Below are 22,510 nucleotides of genomic sequence, written 5' to 3'. Positions count from 1 at the left end.
TTTTTAAAAAAACATTTATGTTATTTTTCATTTTCATACAAGTAGCAATAAAAAACAGAGATTCAAATATTCCTTTCAAGCTTTCTTTTTTAAGACTTTTTGCCTCCGCCAAATGATTTCAATGTTATTGCCAAAATCGTTTTACTTTCGTTTGTTGTTTTCTAAAAATAAAAAGGCCAGTCTTGTCCTTGATGTATTTTAAAATTTTTTCTTTGTTGTTTGGTTACCCGGTTGCCAAACTTCTCACCAACATTGCCTGTCAGCATGATTCTGTCATATTTGTCTTTCCAACCGTTGTTATTTTAGGTTAGAATAAAAATGTATCGTTTAATCTTCTAGTTTATTTCTCTCGTAAAGAACGTTTTCCATTAAAATCATCAAAATGAAAGTGACAGTGACCACATTGACTGATTTTATTTTCGTCCTCGATGTCTCCGAAGATTTGGAATTGGAAAATTTCAAAGCGTTTTGTGAGGTTGAAACAGGGTTTCCGGCCACCGAAATTGTCATCGCCTACAATGGAATGCCTTTAATGGACAACAAAAAGTCGCTGAAAGAACATGGGATTCGCGACGGTGATGCTGTGATCCTTCAACATATGTTGCAACATGGGGCTTCACAGAGTTCATTTGATTTACAAGGAGGTATTTTATCAGGATTGAAGTAGCGCCGTTTTTGCTCAGTGTTGTTTGCAGTTCCTAGACTGGATTTTAGCGGAATCCAAGTTCCCAATTCTACCAGAGGGAATCAGGTGTCTCCAGGACGCCCTTCTGAAGATGACCCTGTTCTAATCAGGGACATGTTTTTGGCAAATCCTGATCAGTTAGCGTTGTTGAAGCAAAATAATCCACGACTCGCTGACGCCTTGCTGACTGGTAACATAGGTAGGAAATTGCGTTGTTTACTTATTTTAGTAGGAAGTAAATTAGTTTTTTTATTGTCATTTGGTAATACATAATCTGCAAAAAGAAACAAACTACAAAATAATTGTACACCTGTAAGCAAATATTGCCCAGTTCAGCTATAATTAATTCTATGTGAATCTTCACATTTTTTACGTGCAATTTTTAAACAAAATAAAACAATTTTAACACAAATAAATTTTTCTATAATAAATTTCTAAATACTTTATAATTTTACATATTTGTGGTAAGAAGAATTTTATTACTATTGTGTTGTTAAATCACATTTTACGTTCTTTGTTGTTTTTGTATCATGCTCTCAAATGAATTCGAAGTGTTCTATGATTTTGAAATTTTTGTGTTTATTTAAGTTTGGCGTCATAGTTGGTGGTGATATGACTGTGTTGTGAACAGACCACAATTTTTAATATGTCCGTCGAGGTGTCAAATGAGAGATTAATAACTTTCAATACGATGTTTCGTTTACAATCAACTTTCATGGATACCTTCGACGCCAAATTAAAAAAAAATACACCCGTTATATCGAGCGATCAAGATAATTTGTAATCGAGTCATCATTGGATCCGAAAACGTATGTCTGTAAAATGTCAAGTAAAATGACAAGTCGAAAGGTAAAGTGGCATGATCAAAAAGGTGATGATTATAATACCTAAATTTATAATTTACCTTCAAAAAAGAACGGTCCCACTCGTATTATTATACGTGGGCGACTAATTCCAGCCCATTTTGACGTTTTACCTTTCGACTTGTCATTTTATTTGACGTTTCATGTGCAGTTAGTTCAAAGACAGACATACGTTCTCGGATGCAAGGAAGACTCGATTACAAATTATGTTGATCGCTTGATATAACATAACTTATCGAATTCAAAAGTCACATTTTTAAAGTTAATTGTCATTCAATTATATCACTTTGATCGGAAATTTATTTGAAAGCATGGTTTGAATTTTTAAAACTTAAACACACATATAATCAAAATTTACATCTATTGTTGACAGACACTTTCGCTTCTGTTCTTCGAGAGCAAGTGCAAGCGCGCCAAGAACGTGAACAACAAAGATTAAGAATGTTGAATGCCGATCCGTTCGATACTGAGGCTCAGCGTCTCATCGCCGAAGAAATCCGTCAGAAGAACATCGAAGCTAACATGGAGGCTGCCATGGAGTACAACCCCGAATCGTTCGGCACAGTCGTTATGCTTTACATAAACTGTAGAGTGAACGGCTATCCCGTTAAAGCCTTTATTGACTCAGGTATAGGTTTTTCTTAATTAAAAGAAATGGAAAACCAAATAAATCATTTTAAAGGTGCTCAAACTACCATAATGTCCAGCAGTTGTGCGGAAAGATGTAATATAATTCGGCTCGTGGACACTAGATGGGCAGGGATTGCAAAAGGTGTGGGAGTGCAGAAAATCATCGGGAGAATTCACATGGTACAAATCCAGATCGAGAGTGATTATTTAACGACGAGTTTTTCCGTACTTGAAAACCAACCAATGGATATGTTGTTAGGGTTGGATATGCTCAAAAGACATCAAGTGAGGTCTAATTTTCTTGGTTTCGTAGTTTTTTAACTTTTTTTTCTTAAGTGTTGCATTGATTTGCGAGCAAACGTCTTGAGAATCGGTACAACCGGGACTGAAACTAAGTTTCTTGCCGAGTCGGATTTACCCGAATGTGCCCGACTGAGTACAATTAGTGAAGAAGATGTCATTTCTAGGTCGATCAAGGAGTCTGAAGATAGGCAACTACAGGAAGCTTTGAGAAATAGTCAGTTATCAAGTGAGTAGTATTGCCGCTTTTGTCACAATTTTGCTTTTTATTTAACATTCTATTCTAGAAAAACCTAAAAGGCCGAAAAGTAACGGCAAGTAACTTTTCTAATTATTCATTTGATGTTTAATTATTTATTTTAGACGTTGCTAAAAGACCGAAAAAGTAGTGACAAGTGATTGAATTTGTTGGTGAATTTAAATTTCTTGTTCTGTTTTTTTTTTTCAAAATTCTTGTATCTTACGCATGTTTTATTAAATTCAATTTGCTTTCGATTGTGGTTTTAGTCATTTTATCACTGTTTCAGATCCCACTTCTGGGAGTTCAGTTCATGGTTCCAAATCCAATCCACCACCAAGCAATACTCAAGTTTTACCAACAGACAAATTTTCCGAAAGTGACGTTAAAGAACTGACAGGTTTAGGATTTTCGCGAGAACAAGTCATATCTGAGTTGCGTGCGTTTAACGGTGATAAAACACAAGCGACTGCCGCATTGTTTGCAAAATCTTTAAAATTTTAAGTGCATTTAAACTGGTCACTTTAGCTTTTATAGGTTTAGGTTATTAGGTTTTTGATATTGTGGTTGATAATAACTTTTCAATTGACATATCTATACATGAAAATTTGGGTTTTTATTATTATTGGCTGGTCCATCTCATATTTTAATAAGGTGACAAATAACATCGTTTACCGTTTTCTTATAATAGTGCATTTTTAAAGACTGTATATTTTGCTCTCGGATATTTAATTAAGAACATGCACGATGTATCGTATTTTCTTTCGAAATAGAATTAGCTTATTTTTTGCATTGTTATAATAAATGACTGTTTTTCAGTGAATTCCTGCAGATTTTGACTTAATCTGTGTTAAACTCGCACAGAGTATATCAAGTGGTATCACCACTTTATATGCTCACGAGGTTGTAGTACGGTTTTTAAACATAAATATGTATAGTGGGTATCTGCATTGGTATTGATATTGAAAGTGGGACTTGTGTTAATAAAAAATATAATCTCATGTTGTAGTTTCCGAGACCTTTTTTCAGTTTATTTTGAAGTAAATAACAGATTATTTCCAATTTAAATATTTGCTGACATACCTAAAATATTGGAAATAAATTTTAAGTACCTTCTTTATCATAATTCGTCCTTACGCCCTTTTAAAAATTCTTGGGTTAAAACAACTGAATCGGTTTTATTTTCAACACTCGATCTTTTATCTCTTTTGTTTTTCTTAAACGATGGGTCTGCATCGGTAAGTGTAATCCGTGAAGTCACAGATTTTTCACTAAAAGTAAATAATAAACTAAAATCACCAAAAAGAAAGAAAAACACTAACTTATGCAAATTTGCATTTACAGTGACATCTCTAGGTTTACTATAGTCGCATTCCAAGTGGAAAGCCGCGTCGCCTGGCATTATTAATTCCTTATCGTGTTGTAAAACCAAAGTATTTGAATAGGTTTCACCTTTCTGAGAAATATAATGAAGATTATTTTGTTTTGTGTTTTGTTACTGCTTACTTTTTGGGTGTTGCATTGATCTAAGGGAAATTTGATCGAAAAGGATCTTTGGCCCCTTTTTGGTCCCGGATCAAGAAAACAAGCCGAAGTTTTATCATGAAAATTGCCTCTTGTGTAAATCACTCCATCGAAATCTTCATCCGTTTCCAACGCGACTAACATTGAATTTGAGCCACATTTTAATTTAACACTTTTGTATCCGGTGTCACTTAAGCCGATTGTCATTTGGTCGCCAATATCTGATTGAAATATTCCTAAAACAAAATTAAAATTAAATTGATGTATTTGGTGGAACTATACCAACCATTGTTTTCTTCAGAACTGTATGAATGCGCGATAAAGACAATAATGAAAAGTTTTGAAAATAGGTTGGATCGACACATTTTTTTCCTTACGAAATTCGACGCATTTTTGTCAGATGAGTGCAAGAAAAATAATGCATTCCAAACACACGACCGCAAAGTTTCATCATGAGTAATCTTTGATGAGGTAAATGAACTCGCGAATGTAGCCTTGACTTATTCATTTCACGTGAATTTTGTATTTTTCGTTGTTTGGCTGTTAATTTAAGCTAAAAATGAAAAGTAGACAGATTACTACGCACATTTTTTAAAATCACAAATAAACATAAAATTTTGAACCTTTTAACCCTGGTGATAAGTTTAGGAAATCCACTGTTTAATAAAAAAAAAAATGATTGTTTACGTTTGAAACAGAGTTTAGGTTAAAGAAAACGCTAGTTTAGATTTTTAAATAATATATTAATTAAGTACATAGTTTATTATCATCTCGAATAAATCTGTTCGAATTGATGAGAATTAAATTAGGTAGATATAACTATTAAAAATTAATTCAATTTTCTTGAAATATTGACTTTAAATATTTTTCAACCCTTTATACTTTCGGAAAATGTGATAAAGATAAAATAGAATTAATAATTTACATAAACTTGATTACCAAAATCTGTATGATAAACATCAAGGTAAAAAAACTTTTTTAACTAACACCTATTAGTTTTTTTACAAACTAAAATCTTGTCTGTTATTTGCTAAATAGAAATTGAGGAAAAAATTCGCGGTTTTTTGGATTGAGCGCGTAATTTCCCCCAACCATTTTTTTGGAGTGGTAGTTGTGTGAAGTTAGCTTCTTGATATTGTATTTTTATTAAATAAATATATTCATATAAAATTGCATTAAGTAAATAAGTTCAATATCAAAATAAATAACTTAATTTTTGAACATTATTTGTTTATTAGTGGCTATCTTTAGGTTTAGTAACTTTAAAAGTATGGAAATGTGCCGGTATGGAAACGCAGCGAATGTTTTAATGTGAAATCATCTGACAGCTGTCAACGTCATTTTAGAATTGTTTTGTTATTATTAGCGCCAAATAATAGGAGCTTCTTTTTATAAATTGAAAAGATTTTAAGAGTACTAAGTGTTAATATGACGTCTGCCTTGTATTTGGAGCATTATCTGGACAGTAAGTGTAAAAAATGTTCAAAGAAGATACATAAATTGTAAAAAATTTAGGTCTGGAACATTTACCAATTGAGTTACAAAGAAATTTTACTTTAATGAGAGATTTAGATTCACGAGCACAAGGATTAATGCAAAATATTGATTCTCTATCCGACAATTATTTGAGAAATCAAAAAACTATCAGTCCAGAGGAAAAGAAGGAACAGCTGCTTAAAATTCAATCATTATTCAACAAAGCAAAAGTAGGGTGAAACTTTAATTTGAATTGTTTATAAATAAACTTACTTTTTATAGGAATATGGAGACGACAAAGTACAGTTGGCAATTCAAACATATGAGCTAGTTGATAAACACATTAGGAGGTTAGACAATGATTTAGCCAGGTTTGAGTCTGAAATTCAAGATAAAGCGCTGAATTCACGTAACCAGGATGAACCTTCGGTTGGAAAAAGTAAGAAAATGGCGTAAGTGAAATGTATAGTTACTGTAATTGTTCCAGAAGGTAGGAAAAAAACAAAAGATGGTAAAACCGAGAAAAAGAAACGTCCTGGTAATTCAAGTGAAGAGGACTCAGCAGGAACAGTTCGAGGCACCAAGAAGAAAAAACAAAAAGGGTCGGGCTCTGCTGGAAATAGTGGCAGTACCACAGGCAGTGGTGCTAAAGCTGCCTCAGGTGAGGGTTCGTATCATCTCATTACCTTTCTATCTCAAAATGCTGTTATGACGCACATATTCATATTTCCAATGTTTGTAGGTATTGTTCTTAATAGTTATATTTTAGCTACTGATTCTGGATCCGGATTGCCTGGGTTAGCTGGAATTGCACATCCAAGTGACGTGCTGGATATGCCTGTTGATCCAAATGAACCAACTTATTGCTTGTGTCATCAGGTGTCATATGGAGAAATGATCGGTTGCGATAATCCCGATGTAAGAAATAAATTTGGCTTTTTGTGCATACATATTTTTTTATCATTTTTAGTGCCCTATTGAATGGTTCCATTTCGCTTGTGTGGGCTTGACAACTAAACCCAAGGGAAAATGGTATTGCCCTAAATGCACACAAGACCGAAAGAAGAAATAATCCATAGACAAGTTAAAACATTAGGCAAATTTTTATTTTTTTAAATTATTTCCTATTTAAGTTTAAATTTATTGAAAACGATGTTTTCGTTACAAAGTAGCAATAATACAAGTTTGTTATTTTGATAAATTTATATCGTCTGAAGTATTAAGAAGATAAATGTAATTTAAGCATTATTTGTTGTTTTATTTTATTAATAACCATGAGCACTAAGTACTAGGGTAATAGATTTTTTTAATATTAATAGTTGTTATTTTTTATACATTAGTGGAGAGGATATGTAAAAAAATACGTTATATTTATTTTTTATTTGAGTTCAAAAATATTTCTTGTCTACTTAGAAGGAATGATTGAGTGACTATCTAATTTGTTTAACACCTACATCTGCTTCAAAGTACAGTCTTATACTCGTGATTGAAAAATCTAATTTCTTCAAAATTCATCGTGAAAACTTCGACCGGTGTCAACCATTTTCGATTTTAGAAACAGGTCCGGGTGTGCAAGTATTTCATCTAGCGATAACATATTGTCATGATCACCGTCAGCCAAAGCTAAAAGGGCTTCAGCTTCGTGTTCGCTATGTCTAGGACTTTGCGGTGCAACGTAATGTAAAAGTTCTCTCCTATCGGCGCGACCGTCTCCATTCAAATCAACCGATTTGCGAAATTCGGCTCGTCTTTCATTTTCATCTTGTCTAACAATGACCGTTTCGTCGTCGTTACCTAAAAATGACAGTAACAGTTTTTATTTTAACTGTCGACGATTCCTGTACCTTCAGTCTGAAGAATGGCAAATTCATCCTCTGTCAATAACTCGTCTCCATCTCGGTCGAATTTGTCGTACAATTCGTCGACGAGAGCTAGTTGATTGGCTGCACTGGATTCGGGATGAGTGAAAGCCAGAAATTCGTCGACTGTTAGAGCATCTGGATTTGATCGAGCTGCTTCCATCCAGGACGCCTTGTCCCTCATTATTTGTTCTACGAAGGTATTCATTAGATTGTTGATCACTCATTGTACTTTTTAGTCTTTTAAATAAAGTATGTTCCTTCTATAAATGATAATAATTGTAGGTTTAGACTCTGATAAAATATTATTGATTATCTAGGCATGGTTAAACACTTTAAAACGAATGAATTAAAACTCGTAGAAAGTTATAAACTATACGCTCACTAAAAGAAATAGCTTTGCTTTTGGTGTTTATTGCCTCTCTTTGTTGTGTAATAAGTCTTTTATATGGCAGTCTAAATGCGGAAATCACTTATTCCTTTTTTTATAAAATAAATACCTACATATAGAGCTAACGCATAAAATAGAAAATTATTTCGATTAATAAAACTGGTTTAAACTAATTAACTAAAAATAATCTTATTTACTTAATTTTCTTATTAAAAAACGGTCATTTCAAATGCAATATCCCAGTCAAATTAGACAAATCGGTGGAAAAAAATCTAGAGAGTTGGAGATATATATCAAAAGTCCCCGAAGGTGGGGGGCGAGCTCGACGAGGGCGGGGAGGGGGTTAAAGGTGTCTTTTTTTGTTTTTTTGCTTATATCTCGGAAATTATCACTCCTATAGGTTTTTATCTTCTTATCAAAATTAAAGCTTACAAAATTTCCTACAAAAATGGTCCTTTTTGTTGTAGGACTAACCGTAAGCAAGTTATAGGGTAGACAAAAAACATCATTTAAAAAAATGTGTGTTTTGTCAGCCCTATAACTCGCTTACAGTTAGTCCTACACCAAAAATGCAAAGGACCATTTTCGTAGGAAATTTTGAAGGCTTTAATTTTGTTAAGCAGACAAAAACCGTGAGGAGTAATAGTTTCCTAGAAATAAACAAAAAACTAAAAAAAACACCTTTAGCCCCCTCCCCCTCCTCGAGCTCGCCCTCCACCTTCGGGGACTTTTGGTATATGTCTACTCAAGAATAAAGAAAGCGTTTAAAAAAAAATCCAACTCTCTAGGATTTTTTTCCACCGATCGCCCTATTTTTGTCTAATTTGACTGGGCTACAATACTTATTTCAATAGTTGAAGTGAATTTGGAACAAAAATAATCAGTACCTAATAAAAAAAAATCTTGATAATTTTGTTTGTAGGTAGAAAATAATTTCATTTGACGAACACTGTGGTTTTGCAATAAAGCAACACTTATTTACGTAACGTTTTTATATTGTTTATTGTTCATAATAACCACTTATTTGTAAATTTAATTAATACATATAAATATTTTTATCAGCGAAAAAAATAAACAAATTAGTAAAGCGCTGTCAATTAATTAAACGAAATCCTGTAGAAAAATTATAAAATATATTTGTTTTAGGCGCATAATTAAGATTACATAATTTTACAACTTCAAAAATTCATTATTAGTTTACAAATAAAACGAAATTGTGAGCAGATTTGGACCACATTAGATAAAAAAAGTCCATTAAAAACGATATCAGGTAATAAAGATTAAAATAATCTGTTTGTTTAAATTAATTCAAAATACTGGCATTATTGTTCTACCACAGTTTAATTAGGCAACAACCGCATTGTGCGCCAAGTTTCTTGCGCTTGGTACCGCAGTCGATAAGTTGTTCTGCAGGACTATTTTCCAGTTCAATGTTTCTAAAATGTCCCCTTTCTTTCCTCATGCTCATCGCCTCAGTTGGCATCATTCCAACATATTCAACACTTACGCAACTACATATTGTGAGTATCAAAACCCTGTTTGAACATTAAAAAAAAATATTTGATTTAGGTTTTTAGACACGGTGAACGGGCCCCTACAGAAACTTACAAGAATGACCCACATATCAACGTCACGTGGTCGGGAGGTTGGGGTCAATTAACAAATGTATTTATTTGAACAATGATTGTGGCGACAAATAAAACATAATTGTTTTCAGCGCGGGAAATTGGATATGTATTTACTTGGGCTCAAGTTGAGAAATCTCTATGATGGCTTTATACCCAAATATTATTTTCCTGATGAAGTAAAAGTCACAAGTAGCTATGCCGATCGATGTCTGATGAGTGCTGAGATTCTACTTGCCGCTCTGTTTCCACCCAAAGATGAACAAGTTTGGAATAAAGACCTATTATGGCAACCTATTCCTGTGCATTATGTTCCCCGAAGTCAAGATAATGTAAATAGATAAAATTCGTAGGAACACCATTACTAATATTTGAAATTATAGTTGATTGCGATGAAAGCTAAATGCAAAAAGTATGACGAAGAATTTGCGAATGTTTTTCATTTCGAAGTGATCAAGAAAATTGACGAAGAAAATAAAAAACTGTATGAGTACTTAACAGAACACACTGGACAAAAAATGGATTCTGTTGGCAAAGTTGAGCTGTTATACAACACTTTAGAAATTGAGCTTTTACATAATTTGACTCTTCCAGCCTGGACGCAAAATGTGTCTTTAGAGCAAATGAAGAAATTAGCAGCCAGAAGTTTAGAGACATTTACTGAAACAAACTTTATGAAAAAAATGAAAGGGGGTAAATGACATTTTTATAATTTTAATCTTTATCTGCTAGTATTATTCAAGGAGTGTTTTTGAAAAAAGTGATAAAAGACATGGAAACTCTTAAGAAAAGTCCTTTGCTTTACTTGTATGCAGCACATGATCTTACCCTTGTAAATATTTTAAGGACTTTGGGATACAAGTCTATGTTAAAGCCTGGATTTGGTGCTTCTTTGATTCTTGAGTTGCACAACAATTCACAAATTACGGTAAATATTCTTACTTAAGTAGGTGTAATTCTTTTATAATTTATGTAATATTATAGATGTTGTATCGTGACGATATTAAAAGTGATCCAGAGAGAATAGCACTTGAAAGTTGCGGCACGCCTTGTTTATTGAGTGGATTCAAAACCGCTCTGAAGGAGTTTCTTCCTTCCAATTGGGAGTTAGAATGCAATGAATAATTTAATATTTTTTGTTTCTATTATTGAAAGTAACCTTGTGTACCTACTTTAGATTAATCAATAAACGTTCAAAAGGAGGCTTGAAAATACATCATCGAAACAATATCTTAATTAATTTTCAAGATATCCTAGAAAATTTAATAGGTATGGTACTCTATAAAAACATTATTTTGTCTAAATCCCAAGTTTACAGCAAAAGTGATTGGACGAGATGTTAGATGTAGATTGCAAATTGTTCTATAGGCATAGCTAGAGGCTTCTGCAGCTTGTATAAAACAGTTTTTTCGTGCTTATTTGTATGAGGGCCCAAGAAAGAAGAAAGTGAGGTTATGTTTCATTTCTCGCAGTGTGTTTTTGCGTTGAAATCTCCAATTCGAAGAAAATTTTCACTAACTTGTGTATACTCGTGGCCAAATCGTTGTGTTTGTAAGCACACAGAATGGGTATGTCAGCAAGTACAACGAAATGTAAAATCACACAATAATCACGATAAAAAGTGCAGATCATCCACATAACATATAACATTTTTATTAAAAATTGGTATTATCTTAACGAATGAATGCAAATCAGAATTAACCGACATACCTACATTTTTTGAATTAAACTAAATTCTAAAGTGATTGGCTTCTCACGTTATTATAATGGCCGACCTCAAACGGACCAATCACACCACTGCATTAAATTTTTGAATGAATCCAAAAATCCAAAGTCATTGGTTTTTTACACTAAAATGATGGCCGACCTTAAACTGCCCAATCACAATGCTTACAACTTTTACAACAACCCCTACGTTAATTCATTAATTGTTTTTTAGGGAGTGGGAAATTTGTTAGCGAATATGTCGAAAATGAAAACTGATACAAAAAACACGAGAAATTCATCTTGTAGAAAATTTTATAAGCTTTAATTTCGTACAACGCCATTTTTTTCCTAACATGCACCGTTTTGTGGCTATAAGCGAAAAAGCATAACACATATCACTTATTGGTACCTCCCCTAAGCCTCACTTTAGAGGACTGGGGAAGACCTGAAGTCAAAAATTCTGTTTCCGACCAGGAATTTTACATTTTCTAAGCATCAAACATACCCACCTTTTATTGATCTTTGGAGGCCCCGGTGTCGTTTTTCATCATGGTTTTCTACATATTTTTTGCTAAAACCTCGTCGTTTGAGAAAGTACGTGTGATATTCTTTCCATGTTATTACACCGTTTCTTGGATCAACGTCTATCATTGTAAATAGTGCGTAGTTGTTGCTAACAGCAGTGGAAATGTGTTCAACAATTTTTTTTCTTATCCATTCGGAAAGCTCTTTAGAGTCAAGTTTGTTGTTTTTATCTTTGTCAGCTCTGAATGATAAAATCCAAATCACATCTAACGTCTCATACAATCGTGTTTTACACTTACCTTTTAAAAACGTCTTGTAAGATTTCAGTTTGGTCCTTGTTAGCGTTTTCGTTTGTATTTGTGTTGATTAGGTATTCATTTTTATTGTTTAGTAGGGTGTTTTCTCCCTCTTTGCGGTCTGAATTGAAATTGCTGTTTTTCATTCGTATTTCAAACGAATCTTTTGGTTTTTCGATTCGTATTTCCTTCACAATTTTGATGGGTTTTAATGGCACAGATAACATCCAAATTGTTAAAAAAAATGTAATGTAGCACAGTACAGGGACGGTGTACGACCACCTCAAAAGCAAAATAAGATGTTTAAAATTGTGAGCAAGTTTCATTCTCTTCTTTTATCTGTTTTTTTTTTTTATATTCTTCATTGGGCTTATAGTCACATTGTTTGTCAGTTTATTTCACATTTCGACCACTAACTTTTGATGGACATTACAAGTTCTTTTCTATTTTTTCACAAGACACAAGGATGTTAGAAGTATCAAACATTGCAGAATTGATCGTTTGCACTACTGTAAATGGGTTATATTGTTTTCTTTTCATATCGTGAAGCGAAATCGATTTTAATGAAAGTGTTACGCGCGCGCTCTCGTGCTACAGCCTTAGGAAATTCGAATTGGATGTTATGTGTGTTGCATAGATTTAGGAAATCAAAATTGATCTTTTGAGAAAAGGCTGAAAAAATTGTCATTTATTTAGTATTGCCAATCGCTAAATAAATCGCGAATTAAAATTTAATTGCATCAAATGTTCTGTAAACCGACCCTTAGAGGAAACTAATAATTAATTTAAAAAATATAAAATTTTATTGGTATTTATTATTTCACCATTATGGTTGTAAAATTTAAATTTCATCCAAATACAAAACCGTATGTTTTTCTGAGGGTAGTCTTGTCATAGCAATTTTTTTAAAAAGTGGGGTTTTGTCTTTTATTTTTTAACAAAATTTCATTACATAACACATCTGTAGTCTTATTGTTTATAACAGCTTGTGGCAAGTTATTAACTATATTTGTTTATTTAATTATCAAAAGTTGCAATAGGAAATTGATTATAGATAGCTATATACAAAGTCTTTTAAATTAAAACAGATCAATCTTAAGACATAAAAATAAAATAAATTATTTCCTAACAGAGAAGCCATCTCCTGTGGGATCCAAAATCCATGGGTAATTATTGGGGCATTCCATACAAGTAAAAAGACGGAGCGTTTCTCCTGGAAGTTCCCTCGTTGTTAATGCACATGAATTAGGTAAGGAACAATAAGGTTGGCCTTTAATATCGCATTTTTCTTTCCATTCTTGGAAGTCACGCAAACCATTCAATTCAGTTGGATTTTGCATCCACTGGATGACCTGGAGGTTGGTTACAAAATAGACGTCATTACGTTGCAACATTTCTTCGATAAATTTGATGAGTTCTTCTTTGAATTCTTTTTTACTCTTCAACCAGGAAGCGTGGAAGTGAAGTCCAAGAGGAGCACGATTACTGTTCAAATGACGATTGAAGTTGTGTCTGAGGAGACGAGCGAACTGTTCACCACTTTGAATGTTGGAACAAGAATCGACCATGTGACAACCAGGTAAGGATTCATCAAAAGTGGGGTCATCACGTCTATCAAGTTCATTCATTACTATTTCCCAGACAGGGTGGCTTCGACTGGGGCAGTTATGGGCATTGCCGTTACACTTGTGGGGCATTCTGAAGTAAAGAGTGTATGGCCAAATGGGTACACGGCCCAAAGAAGCAGTGATGGAGGCGTCGTAGACGAAGAACTGATCGGCCATCATTTCGAATTGTTTGTTGCCGCCGACTCTAAGGTAAGGAGCCCTAACTCCAATGATGGAACCGTCGGTAATGTTGGCAAAACGCTCAACGATGAGACGAGCACCGGCCATTTCGGCAAGCCAGTCGTCATATGAGCCTTGACTCCAGTAGTTGGGATCCTCCTTGTGTGTTAGTGAGAAAACGGCGATTTCATGACCACGTCGATGCAAATCTTGTACGGCAGAATAGTTTGTGTATTTGTGGGAAACAAAGAAGGTTCCTCTAATTTGGCATCCGTTGGGGTTAGCGCGGGCTCCGTTAAAGATTTCTTCGTACAAGTCGATGTTGTCGACATTGACGGCTCCGTTGAAAGTTAAGGTGATCATTTGTGGGACGTTTGCAGGTTCCAGTTGTCCAGGTATTCGGGTACCATCAGCGGAACAGAAGCAGTCAGGGAGAACGCATTGGGTGGGGTCACAATCAGGAGCCCGATTTGGATCAGTTTCCACAGCTATGAAGGATTTATTGTAATATCGAATTTAAATAGTTAATGAGTTACTTACTGCAAGAATTTTCGTCAGATTCGTCCTTGCAATCGGGTTTACCGTTACAGAATAATTCTTTGTCGATACATTCACCATTGCCACAAGACAATTTTCCGTCAGGGCAGATGGGCTCGTCCGTTTTAAAATTGGGCAGTACTTTGCGTGGTTCTGAAGATAATCAATGTTACAGCATGTACTAAAATCCACACTCAAATAACTTCTGTTGCTTCATTTTTTTATATTCTCAACAATAAACTCTTGTCCCAAAAGTGTTTTTTATTGAACTTTCATTAAACGTTTTGATTCTTTTATTAAGTATTTTATGGTTACGTAAAAGTGAAGGTGTGTACAAAAAAATGTAAGCAAATGTCATTGCCGTTAATTATCACAAATGTCACTTCCGGTTTACGGAAGCAACATGCTGTAAATATCACCTCGGTGTACTAAAAAATCTCTCGACTTTCAATTAAAAGAAAAACAAACAGTGCTGGATTCGTATAATCCTTTTTTAATGCAGCATGTGCTGCGCTTAAGTATTAATAAACAATAGTTCATCTGCTAAGGGCATAATCCAAAAGATAATAGACCGACGCGACGCTTCTATAAATTAGTTTGATATACGAATGTAATTTATGTATTCACTCTTGCTCTTATGTTTTTATAAAAATGAAACAACAGTAGTTTAAAGAACAAAAATCCGATCAAAAACCTTGGGGTGAGCTATGTACAAAGTGTAATAATAGGATGTGTACTTTGTGACTGGATATTACTTCAAAAAATAAAATATTTACATCAAAATTTGTCATTCGTTCTTAAATCTTTCAATTTTATAGAAAGTAGACGAAGAAAAAGAAGAAAATAATATTAATTACAACATAGAAATAACACAAACAATTGTGGATGAAATAATACGTATATGATTTTCATAATTTTACAACGAATTTTAATTACAACCAATTTGATTCTTAATTTGCAATTGAGAATCCGTATTTGAAAACCTTTGATCAATTTTTCATTAATTAAAAGGTGTTCCAGTGAAGAAATTGTATACAATTAGTTGCACTTGAAATTCGTCAGGGCGTAAAGTTATGCAAATCACCATGAATCAATGATTTATCTACTTAGAGTCGAACAATTGCCTATTGTAAAATCACGTTTATAGATAAATTTTTTCGTATTTTGGTTGCCTAAAAAATACCAATTAAACTCATGACACTTTCAAAGAGATAAATCATTCAGATTCAGTAAGAAAATTCAAGAAAAATGTCTGTAAATAGAGACTAAGTGAATACAGTAAAGATGTATGTACCTACGTGTAAGTATAAAAAGAGATAGACTCATTCCTGGTTGCTGATTATGTAGGTACAAGGAAAAAAGAAGTAGGTAACTCTTGACTGAGATATTTGATTTTGGAGTTCAGTACTGTCGTGTGATGTGTCGATTACGTGCAAAGGCACAAATGGATTAGTTGATAAATGTGCAAATATGTTTCAATATAAGCTGTTAGTGAATAGCAAAAAGCGCATGCAACGACTTCGTTAATTATTGAGCTTAAAGTTAGAAAACACCATCTACTTTCTACACTCTTTTATTGGAGAACTGAATAATTTTTTATACAATCTTTGAAATTCGTTGCTCTATTGAAGCCAAAACAGCGGTCGCATAATTTCTACAGACACCGTTCCCTTACCGCACTTGAAAGTGCGACTTACTCTCAAGTTTATCACAGTTATTGACTTTTCCTTTCCAGTCACATGTTTGTTTATCGATGTCAAATGCCAATCCGCTGGGACAAGTGATTTGCTTTAGACCGGACTTAGTACACCTGTACGTTAAAATGGGACTTAATATCGAATTTTGACCAAGAAATAATGACTATACGTGCCACTGGCATGAACTGAACTGTAAACTAACAAGTTACTCTGGGAGACTTGACTTTGTGTATTCGTCATTATTTCTTCTTCATCGACTTACTTTCTATCACATCACAGTTGTGCACTTTCGTTTTCCAGTCGCAAGTTTGACGTTCAATGTCAAAGGCTAGACCACTTGGACATCGAACAGACGCCAATCTTGTGGCGCCGTTGTTGTCACTATTTTTGTCGCACCTACATACACGAACCAAAAAGTATTAGAACGAATACAAGGCAAAACCAAACGCTTTCATTTATTGCTTACTTAAGTACAGCGAAAACAAAAGTGGAACAAAAAATTAGCTTTATTGGAACCAGTATACCTACATAATTTTTTGCTCACATTGAACTGGGAAATAGCTAAAAATTAGTAATGAACAATGAGGATTCTTCAAAAATAGTATCTAACTCTCAATAATTGTAATTTTTTCTTTAAGTCTAAGCAAAAGGAATAATTTATAGTAAAATACTATAATCTGCCAACAAAAGAATCATTCACTAGACTTCCGATTTAGAGCGGATAGAACTTCTGACGCAAGAAATAAAAAAAACAGTAAAGAAAATTAAAGATTTGTTGATTACCTACATATTTAAAACGAGGACATTAATAATATTATTCAGTAATTAATTAATAATAAATTAAATATTTGCCAAATTATTGAAAAGGCAAACTCAAAAGTTTAGATTATGGTATTAGAGCTGGATCTAGCACTTAGATTACTTTCTTTTTCCTAATTTGAAGCATCAACTGCTTAGCGTTTTTTTTTGAAGGAATCTCATATTGTGGCAGAAACCTTGGAATAAGTGTTGAAAAGAACATATTATGTTGAAAAAAAATTTCCGCAAATTTCAGTAGGATTGATATTTTATATACCTATAAAAGCACCAAATCTTGCCACTTACCTTACAACATCCCTGCAGTCGCCTTCCGTGCTCAATCTAAAATATTCATCTGCGGGTCTATTTTCACAGAGCTCATCTGCTGTCGCTTCATCGCCTCCCTCTTCGTCCTGAGCAAAAGCTGCAACACCAATTTCATTTGTCAACGATTTCAATTAGGCATCAGTGATAAAACATTTAGCAAAGGAAAAAAAGAAATCCAGGTCACTTGAAAGTAGCTGTTTGAATACGATGTGGAACAGGTTTCTATAGCCGACAAAAAATAATTTGTTTATATAAGCTATCTCTCCTTTGAAGCAAATTTTTCGTTAATTGGAATTTAATAAAACTGCGGCGGTTATTTTGCATAAGCAAAATGGAGTTGCGCTACCTCACCCTGAGTCACCTGACCAAGCCTATTTCATCTCATGGTAAATGTCTTGTTTCTGTTTAACAAAGAAGGTCAAAAGTCAGGTGGATTGTGAAATAGTTGGTATTTGTCGACTGTGATTCCTAGTAATGGCTCACGCTTCTTCATTGTTGTCTGCATTATTGCTTTTAAATGTCAAATATTGATCGCTTAAATTACCATAAAGGCTGTATAATTTACAAAAAGATTATTATCTAATTGTCAAGGTTGGAAGCGCGAAAGCTTTACAGATTAAACAGGTTGAACTTGAAACCTAAATAACCATTCAGGACGACAAAACTTTCTTTAAAGTGGCGAGCAAAGTTTCACTATCGAAATCGATTTTACGACAAGAAAATTAACCGTGAAATGAGAAAACCAAGTCTTAGACAAAATCCGATCTTGGTTTATGTTCTGTTACAAACTGTAAATACAGACAACACATTCGTGTTAGGCATAATATAATAACGTCAGAGCGATGTAGTAATCATTCATAATGAGCGCCAACAAAAAATCAAACTTAGTAATGCGAACGACAGATCAGAAAAGGAAAGTGAAATACAGTACTTTGATGTAACGGTTTTTTTACAGCAAGACTTCCGATTAGCAACCCAAATTGTACGGGACTTTTGTCATTTGAATAACTTCCCTTCATTCATTAACTTTTGGAAAATTAATGTACCAACTCAAGATTTTTTAGCGTGTCCTCTCCTATAAAGACGGAAGTCCTTGGCATCTTTTAGCTTTGAGCACCGGAATACTGACAATGACAATTACGATTTTTACGGTGGCTAAAAGTAGCGAAATTTCTGAATTTTGCCTTAATTTTGAAAAAGTTATCTTATATCAAGCTCGATCGGCTATAGAATATTCCATGCAGTCCAATTTTAAATACGTTAAAGAAAGTAATTAAATAAAGAGGGATTAAGGAGGTAGTGGGGATAAAAAAAATCACTTACCGATCCCAAGAAGTAACAAACAACACAGCCAATATGTTTTGTTAGCCATGCTGAACCTTCGAGCACTAGCCAAGAAGTGGAGACAAGCAAGTTTTATATTTATACTGCGGCCTTTTCAGCATATGCGCATGTGTAAAAGACTTCTTTTGTGGCCAATCCTCTGGTACTTGATGAACTGAAAACACTTTCACCGGACTAAGTTGTCGTTCAAAGCTGACTCCTAACAACTGAAATTGTATGCGATAGGTGACTCCACTTATATCTTTTATAATTTGTATCGATTTATTGATATCGGCCACTATGCTTTGTGTATAAAGGGATCCATTTAGTAAAATAAATTAGTTAGCATTTAGAATTATTGTAAGCACATAAAACAATAAAAAAAGCAAAACGTATAAAATTACCATAACCAGAAAAGAGATTTTGAAAATGTTTTATAATAATTCGTATTCTGTAGTGTCTGTAGTGTTTTAATAATTGTTATCAAAAAATGAAAAACCTGTAAAATTGTCATGTCGATCTAATACCTACAATCTATATTTTAATTTTATTATAGTATAAGGATAATAGTTATTTATTATACAATACGATAAAATTGAATTTTATCTTTGAGAGATAATGAAAATTTTACGTCATGTACAATATAAAATTTTATTCAATCCTCACTAATTTGTAGTCAATTTGGTCAATATTTATAAATGTCAAAGTAAAATTCAACAATGAAATTTAATGTCAAAGATCGCTAACAACCGCACATATACAACAATGGTTGTATTTTTTTATCATCTAGACGATAAAATTTCATTTTAACATGAAGAAAAAAGTAGATAAAATTCAATTTTAACATAGAGGATTTAATAAATGTCGATTGTTTTCATTATTCATATTAACCAATTATTAATTTTTTTAGTAACATTTAGTCGTCCTTTAGACGAATTAGGCAATTATTGTTTACGTCGCAAGCTTACAAAATTGAAGAATTAATTACTCAAATTTAGAAATTTTATAAAGCATTCAGTTTTAAGGTTTTGAAGTTTTTCTTAATAATGTGTAATCAACGATTTTTAATTAATACTTCTATTAAATATAATATTTGCTGAACCAGTCGTTAAATGTATAGAATTTGCCTATACAGAGTGCGCCAGAACTCGCGCCCCTGAGAAAAATGCCATATAAGGTAAGCTGGTAAGATACCAGGAAAAGGGAAAAAAATGATAAAAAAAGTTATCTATAAAAATTTCGAAGTTATGAGAGTTTAAATTTTGCACTTTGACTCTATTTATTTCTGTTGGAAAAATAATTTTCCAAGTTCTTTTGCTACGGGCTAAGAAAAAACAAGGAAGCTGTGTCCTAAATTGTAACTCTGTTGAATGTTTATGTGGCTTTTATTGGCAAAATTTATGTACCTTTACTAAATAATTGTAAAAAAACATATACAAGATCATCAGTATCATTAAATAGACATAAAAAATGTCAAATGTGAAAAAATACATGTCAAAATTTTTTGACTGATAGAATTTTTTAAACATTTTTTCCATGTTCCTGGTACTTTATCTTACTTGAAATTTTTCTCTGGGACGCGAGTTCTGGCGCACCTTGTATGGATAATTAATTAATTATAAATTTATTAATTATGATTAATGTTGTTTTATGTCAAATTAGATGTACGATCATTATCGGTAGAAATGTAATATTATACTTTGTAGGCAGTGTTTGTTGATAAAAAATTTAATTTTAGTAATAAAAAATTAAGTTTTTCTGTTTAAAAATTGACTTAAAGTAGTAGGTACTTGTATTTGCCAGAAATTCAGTTTTAATAAATTAGTTTCAATAAATATAATACATGAACATTTTTGTTTTAGTATATATAGTTTCTAACTTTTTAGAACTTTACAGAATTCATTTAGAGTAGACTTGTTAAACACATAATTACAGATCAAAAAATAACACTTCCGCTTTCTCTCTGTGGGCATTTACCTAATCAAACACTTCACTCGCTTAATTTGATGATTATGTATGCTTGACTACAATAATAATTTATTCAGTTCTACTTAGAAATAAGAATGGTATACTTGTGATTGATCAGATATAACACTTTTTGTATAAAATTGACACCACATATTCTGAGTGATAAAAAAAATAAGATTTAAAAATCAATAAATAAATTACACAAGAAATCGGGGTCTTCAAATACCACTAGTTCTACTTGCGTAATTTGCTAGCATCTTTACTTCGTAAATTACATTTTTAATCTTGCAAAATTATATAACCTATAGAAATTTAATTTAATACAAGTACCTACATAATTACTTTTTGTTTTTACACTATTCAAGCACCAAATGCCTGGCCTTGACGATGACTTCTTTTTTTTAATTGAACCCGATTTTTATTTAAAAAAATACTTGAAAGTTATATACATAGATGTCCCTAGCGTGAATTGCCAAAGCTTTAAAACCATCTCGTTCACCTTCAAATTCCGAATTAAATCGAAGCGGAAAGTATCACCACAGACTTCTACACCGTGCAAATCGTAGCTTCCTTGACATTTTTCGTACTACTTTTGTATAATGAAAAATATATCTATTTAGAATAGCATCTGAATACTACTTATTCTAGTAAATGGCTTTTAGGTAAACCGTTCCTTGAATTGCTTTTTAGAAAATTCCTAACAAAACGTGGTGAACGTTGAATGCCACGTGATAAATTAATTTTATAAGGATGTTAAGCTATCCTACGTAATTAATACGAATCGCACCGATTTATTACCATTAAATAATAAATCTATGCAGATTGTCTAGGCGTGTCGTGCAATCGCTGCACACAATAATAGAGATATTGTGAAATTTATTCTGTCGTTTACGTGGTTTTATTGTTAACAAATGATTTGAAGAAATATACAGTACATAAAAAGTTGTGATGAACTTGTAGGAGCGCAAAGTAAGTTGAATCAATACTTTGCAAGATAAAATTTTCACATGAAAATAATAATTTTAATAAATTACTTACAAATGATTTCTGTGCCAAAATTAAAGGAATATTTGTTATTGAAGCTGTTTCTAAATGTATAAATTTTGGACTGAATTTTGCGGTTGCGATAGTCTATTTGTTTAATGGCATCCAAAATAGTTTTAAAGCAGTAGAAAGCTATGTGAATTTTCTCTTCAAGTATGTATTTAGTATAAACATTTAATTATCCTTTCATGTGCCTTAGATTAACCTTTCGTGAAGGTATTTTGATTAGAAAATGGTTGCCGTAGTTACCTATGTTACACATGTTCCAAAAACTAAAAATAATAATAATTAACAGAAAAATATACATATTATCTGTCTTAAATTAATTAGACATACGATAAGTATAGGATCTGGAATACAATTATAAAGAAGTGTTTTTTTATTAGTTTCTTGTGTTGAATTGAAATTGTGAAAAACACGTTTGCATGTTCATTTATATTATGCTTAAAACTACATTAAATAAACGTTTGGATAATTTTATAATGTGACAACTCGGTTACTGAGCATGAAATTAATAAAATGATGAAACCAGTAACAAGTCATTTATTGTTTGACGTTTTTATACAAATAAACTATTCATAATATTCATTCAATAAAAAGCAAATTTAAATTAAAACTGAAACATTATTGGTACATGATTTTAATGTATTTACGTCAGTTTTACAAAAATATAAAATAGCACTGTCATTGAAGACATCAATAAAATTTAAGCGGTTTTGTATCAAGATCCTGTTTCATATTTAATTTCCAAATGATTCAAGGTTAACAACATTTTGTAAATCAACTGTTGAGTGCATTAGAACTAATAAAAATTACAATTAGAAATAGTAAAAATTGTTAAAACAATAGAGAGAGGGCTAGTAAAACCTTAAAAACTCAACTAACACTGATATGTAATGGTATACAGATA

The 22,510-nt window shown here is 32.6% G+C and overlaps 6 protein-coding genes across 9 annotated transcripts; 3 read left to right on the top strand and 3 right to left on the bottom strand.

Annotated features, from left to right (window-relative positions):
- Nucleotides 1-235: 235 nt before the first annotated feature.
- Nucleotides 236-3,717, top strand: LOC123013547 (protein DDI1 homolog 2). Its single transcript, XM_044412122.1, has 7 exons — nt 236-644; nt 696-884; nt 1,922-2,176; nt 2,231-2,463; nt 2,515-2,707; nt 2,766-2,792; nt 3,006-3,717. Exons 1-7 carry the CDS (start codon nt 383-385, stop codon nt 3,218-3,220), a joined length of 1,374 nt encoding a protein of 457 aa, XP_044268057.1. The 5' UTR covers nt 236-382; the 3' UTR covers nt 3,221-3,717.
- LOC123013551 (cuticlin-1) lies at nt 3,692-4,728 on the bottom strand. The gene is made up of 5 exons (XM_044412129.1): nt 4,527-4,728; nt 4,223-4,476; nt 4,039-4,172; nt 3,854-3,987; nt 3,692-3,799 (listed from the first exon to the last, which is right to left on the bottom strand). Exons 1-5 carry the CDS (start codon nt 4,603-4,605, stop codon nt 3,780-3,782), a joined length of 621 nt encoding a protein of 206 aa, XP_044268064.1. The 5' UTR covers nt 4,606-4,728; the 3' UTR covers nt 3,692-3,779.
- Nucleotides 4,729-5,544: 816 nt separating this feature from the next.
- Nucleotides 5,545-6,964, top strand: LOC123013550 (inhibitor of growth protein 4). 3 transcript variants are annotated; one of them, XM_044412127.1, is made up of 6 exons: nt 5,545-5,705; nt 5,756-5,946; nt 5,999-6,155; nt 6,207-6,383; nt 6,486-6,634; nt 6,687-6,964. In XM_044412127.1, exons 1-6 carry the CDS (start codon nt 5,669-5,671, stop codon nt 6,786-6,788), a joined length of 813 nt encoding a protein of 270 aa, XP_044268062.1. In that variant the 5' UTR covers nt 5,545-5,668; the 3' UTR covers nt 6,789-6,964. The 3 variants fall into 3 exon arrangements, with proteins under 3 accessions (XP_044268062.1, XP_044268063.1, XP_044268061.1); XM_044412128.1 differs by having other exon boundaries at nt 6,204-6,377; XM_044412126.1 differs by having other exon boundaries at nt 6,204-6,383.
- A 117-nt stretch (nt 6,965-7,081) lies between these two features.
- LOC123013548 (45 kDa calcium-binding protein) lies at nt 7,082-12,678 on the bottom strand. Its single transcript, XM_044412124.1, has 4 exons — nt 12,123-12,678; nt 11,808-12,064; nt 7,561-7,767; nt 7,082-7,510 (listed from the first exon to the last, which is right to left on the bottom strand). Exons 1-4 carry the CDS (start codon nt 12,443-12,445, stop codon nt 7,221-7,223), a joined length of 1,077 nt encoding a protein of 358 aa, XP_044268059.1. The 5' UTR covers nt 12,446-12,678; the 3' UTR covers nt 7,082-7,220.
- Nucleotides 9,292-10,793, top strand: LOC123013549 (testicular acid phosphatase homolog). Its single transcript, XM_044412125.1, has 6 exons — nt 9,292-9,486; nt 9,536-9,631; nt 9,684-9,923; nt 9,975-10,284; nt 10,335-10,519; nt 10,576-10,793. The coding sequence occupies exons 1-6, from the start codon at nt 9,397-9,399 to the stop codon at nt 10,714-10,716; spliced, it is 1,062 nt and encodes a 353-aa protein (XP_044268060.1). The 5' UTR covers nt 9,292-9,396; the 3' UTR covers nt 10,717-10,793.
- A 341-nt stretch (nt 12,679-13,019) lies between the features above and the next one.
- Nucleotides 13,020-18,745, bottom strand: LOC123013546 (chitin deacetylase 1). 2 transcript variants are annotated; one of them, XM_044412120.1, is made up of 5 exons: nt 18,589-18,745; nt 17,245-17,362; nt 16,403-16,536; nt 14,447-14,596; nt 13,020-14,394 (listed from the first exon to the last, which is right to left on the bottom strand). In XM_044412120.1, exons 1-5 carry the CDS (start codon nt 18,635-18,637, stop codon nt 13,238-13,240), a joined length of 1,608 nt encoding a protein of 535 aa, XP_044268055.1. In that variant the 5' UTR covers nt 18,638-18,745; the 3' UTR covers nt 13,020-13,237. The 2 variants fall into 2 exon arrangements, with proteins under 2 accessions (XP_044268055.1, XP_044268056.1); XM_044412121.1 differs by lacking the exon at nt 16,403-16,536 and adding an exon at nt 16,141-16,253.
- Between the last annotated feature and the right edge of the window lie 3,765 nt (nt 18,746-22,510).

The sequence above is a fragment of the Tribolium madens genome, unplaced genomic scaffold (assembly GCF_015345945.1).
Source record: "Tribolium madens isolate multiple individuals breed KSU strain unplaced genomic scaffold, Tmad_KSU_1.1 Scaffold_96;HRSCAF=242;Tcas5.2_LG5, whole genome shotgun sequence".
Taxonomy (NCBI): Eukaryota; Metazoa; Arthropoda; class Insecta; order Coleoptera; family Tenebrionidae; genus Tribolium; species Tribolium madens.
The sequence above is the reverse complement of the archived record's forward strand: the minus strand, read 5'-3'. Positions and strand labels throughout refer to the sequence as shown.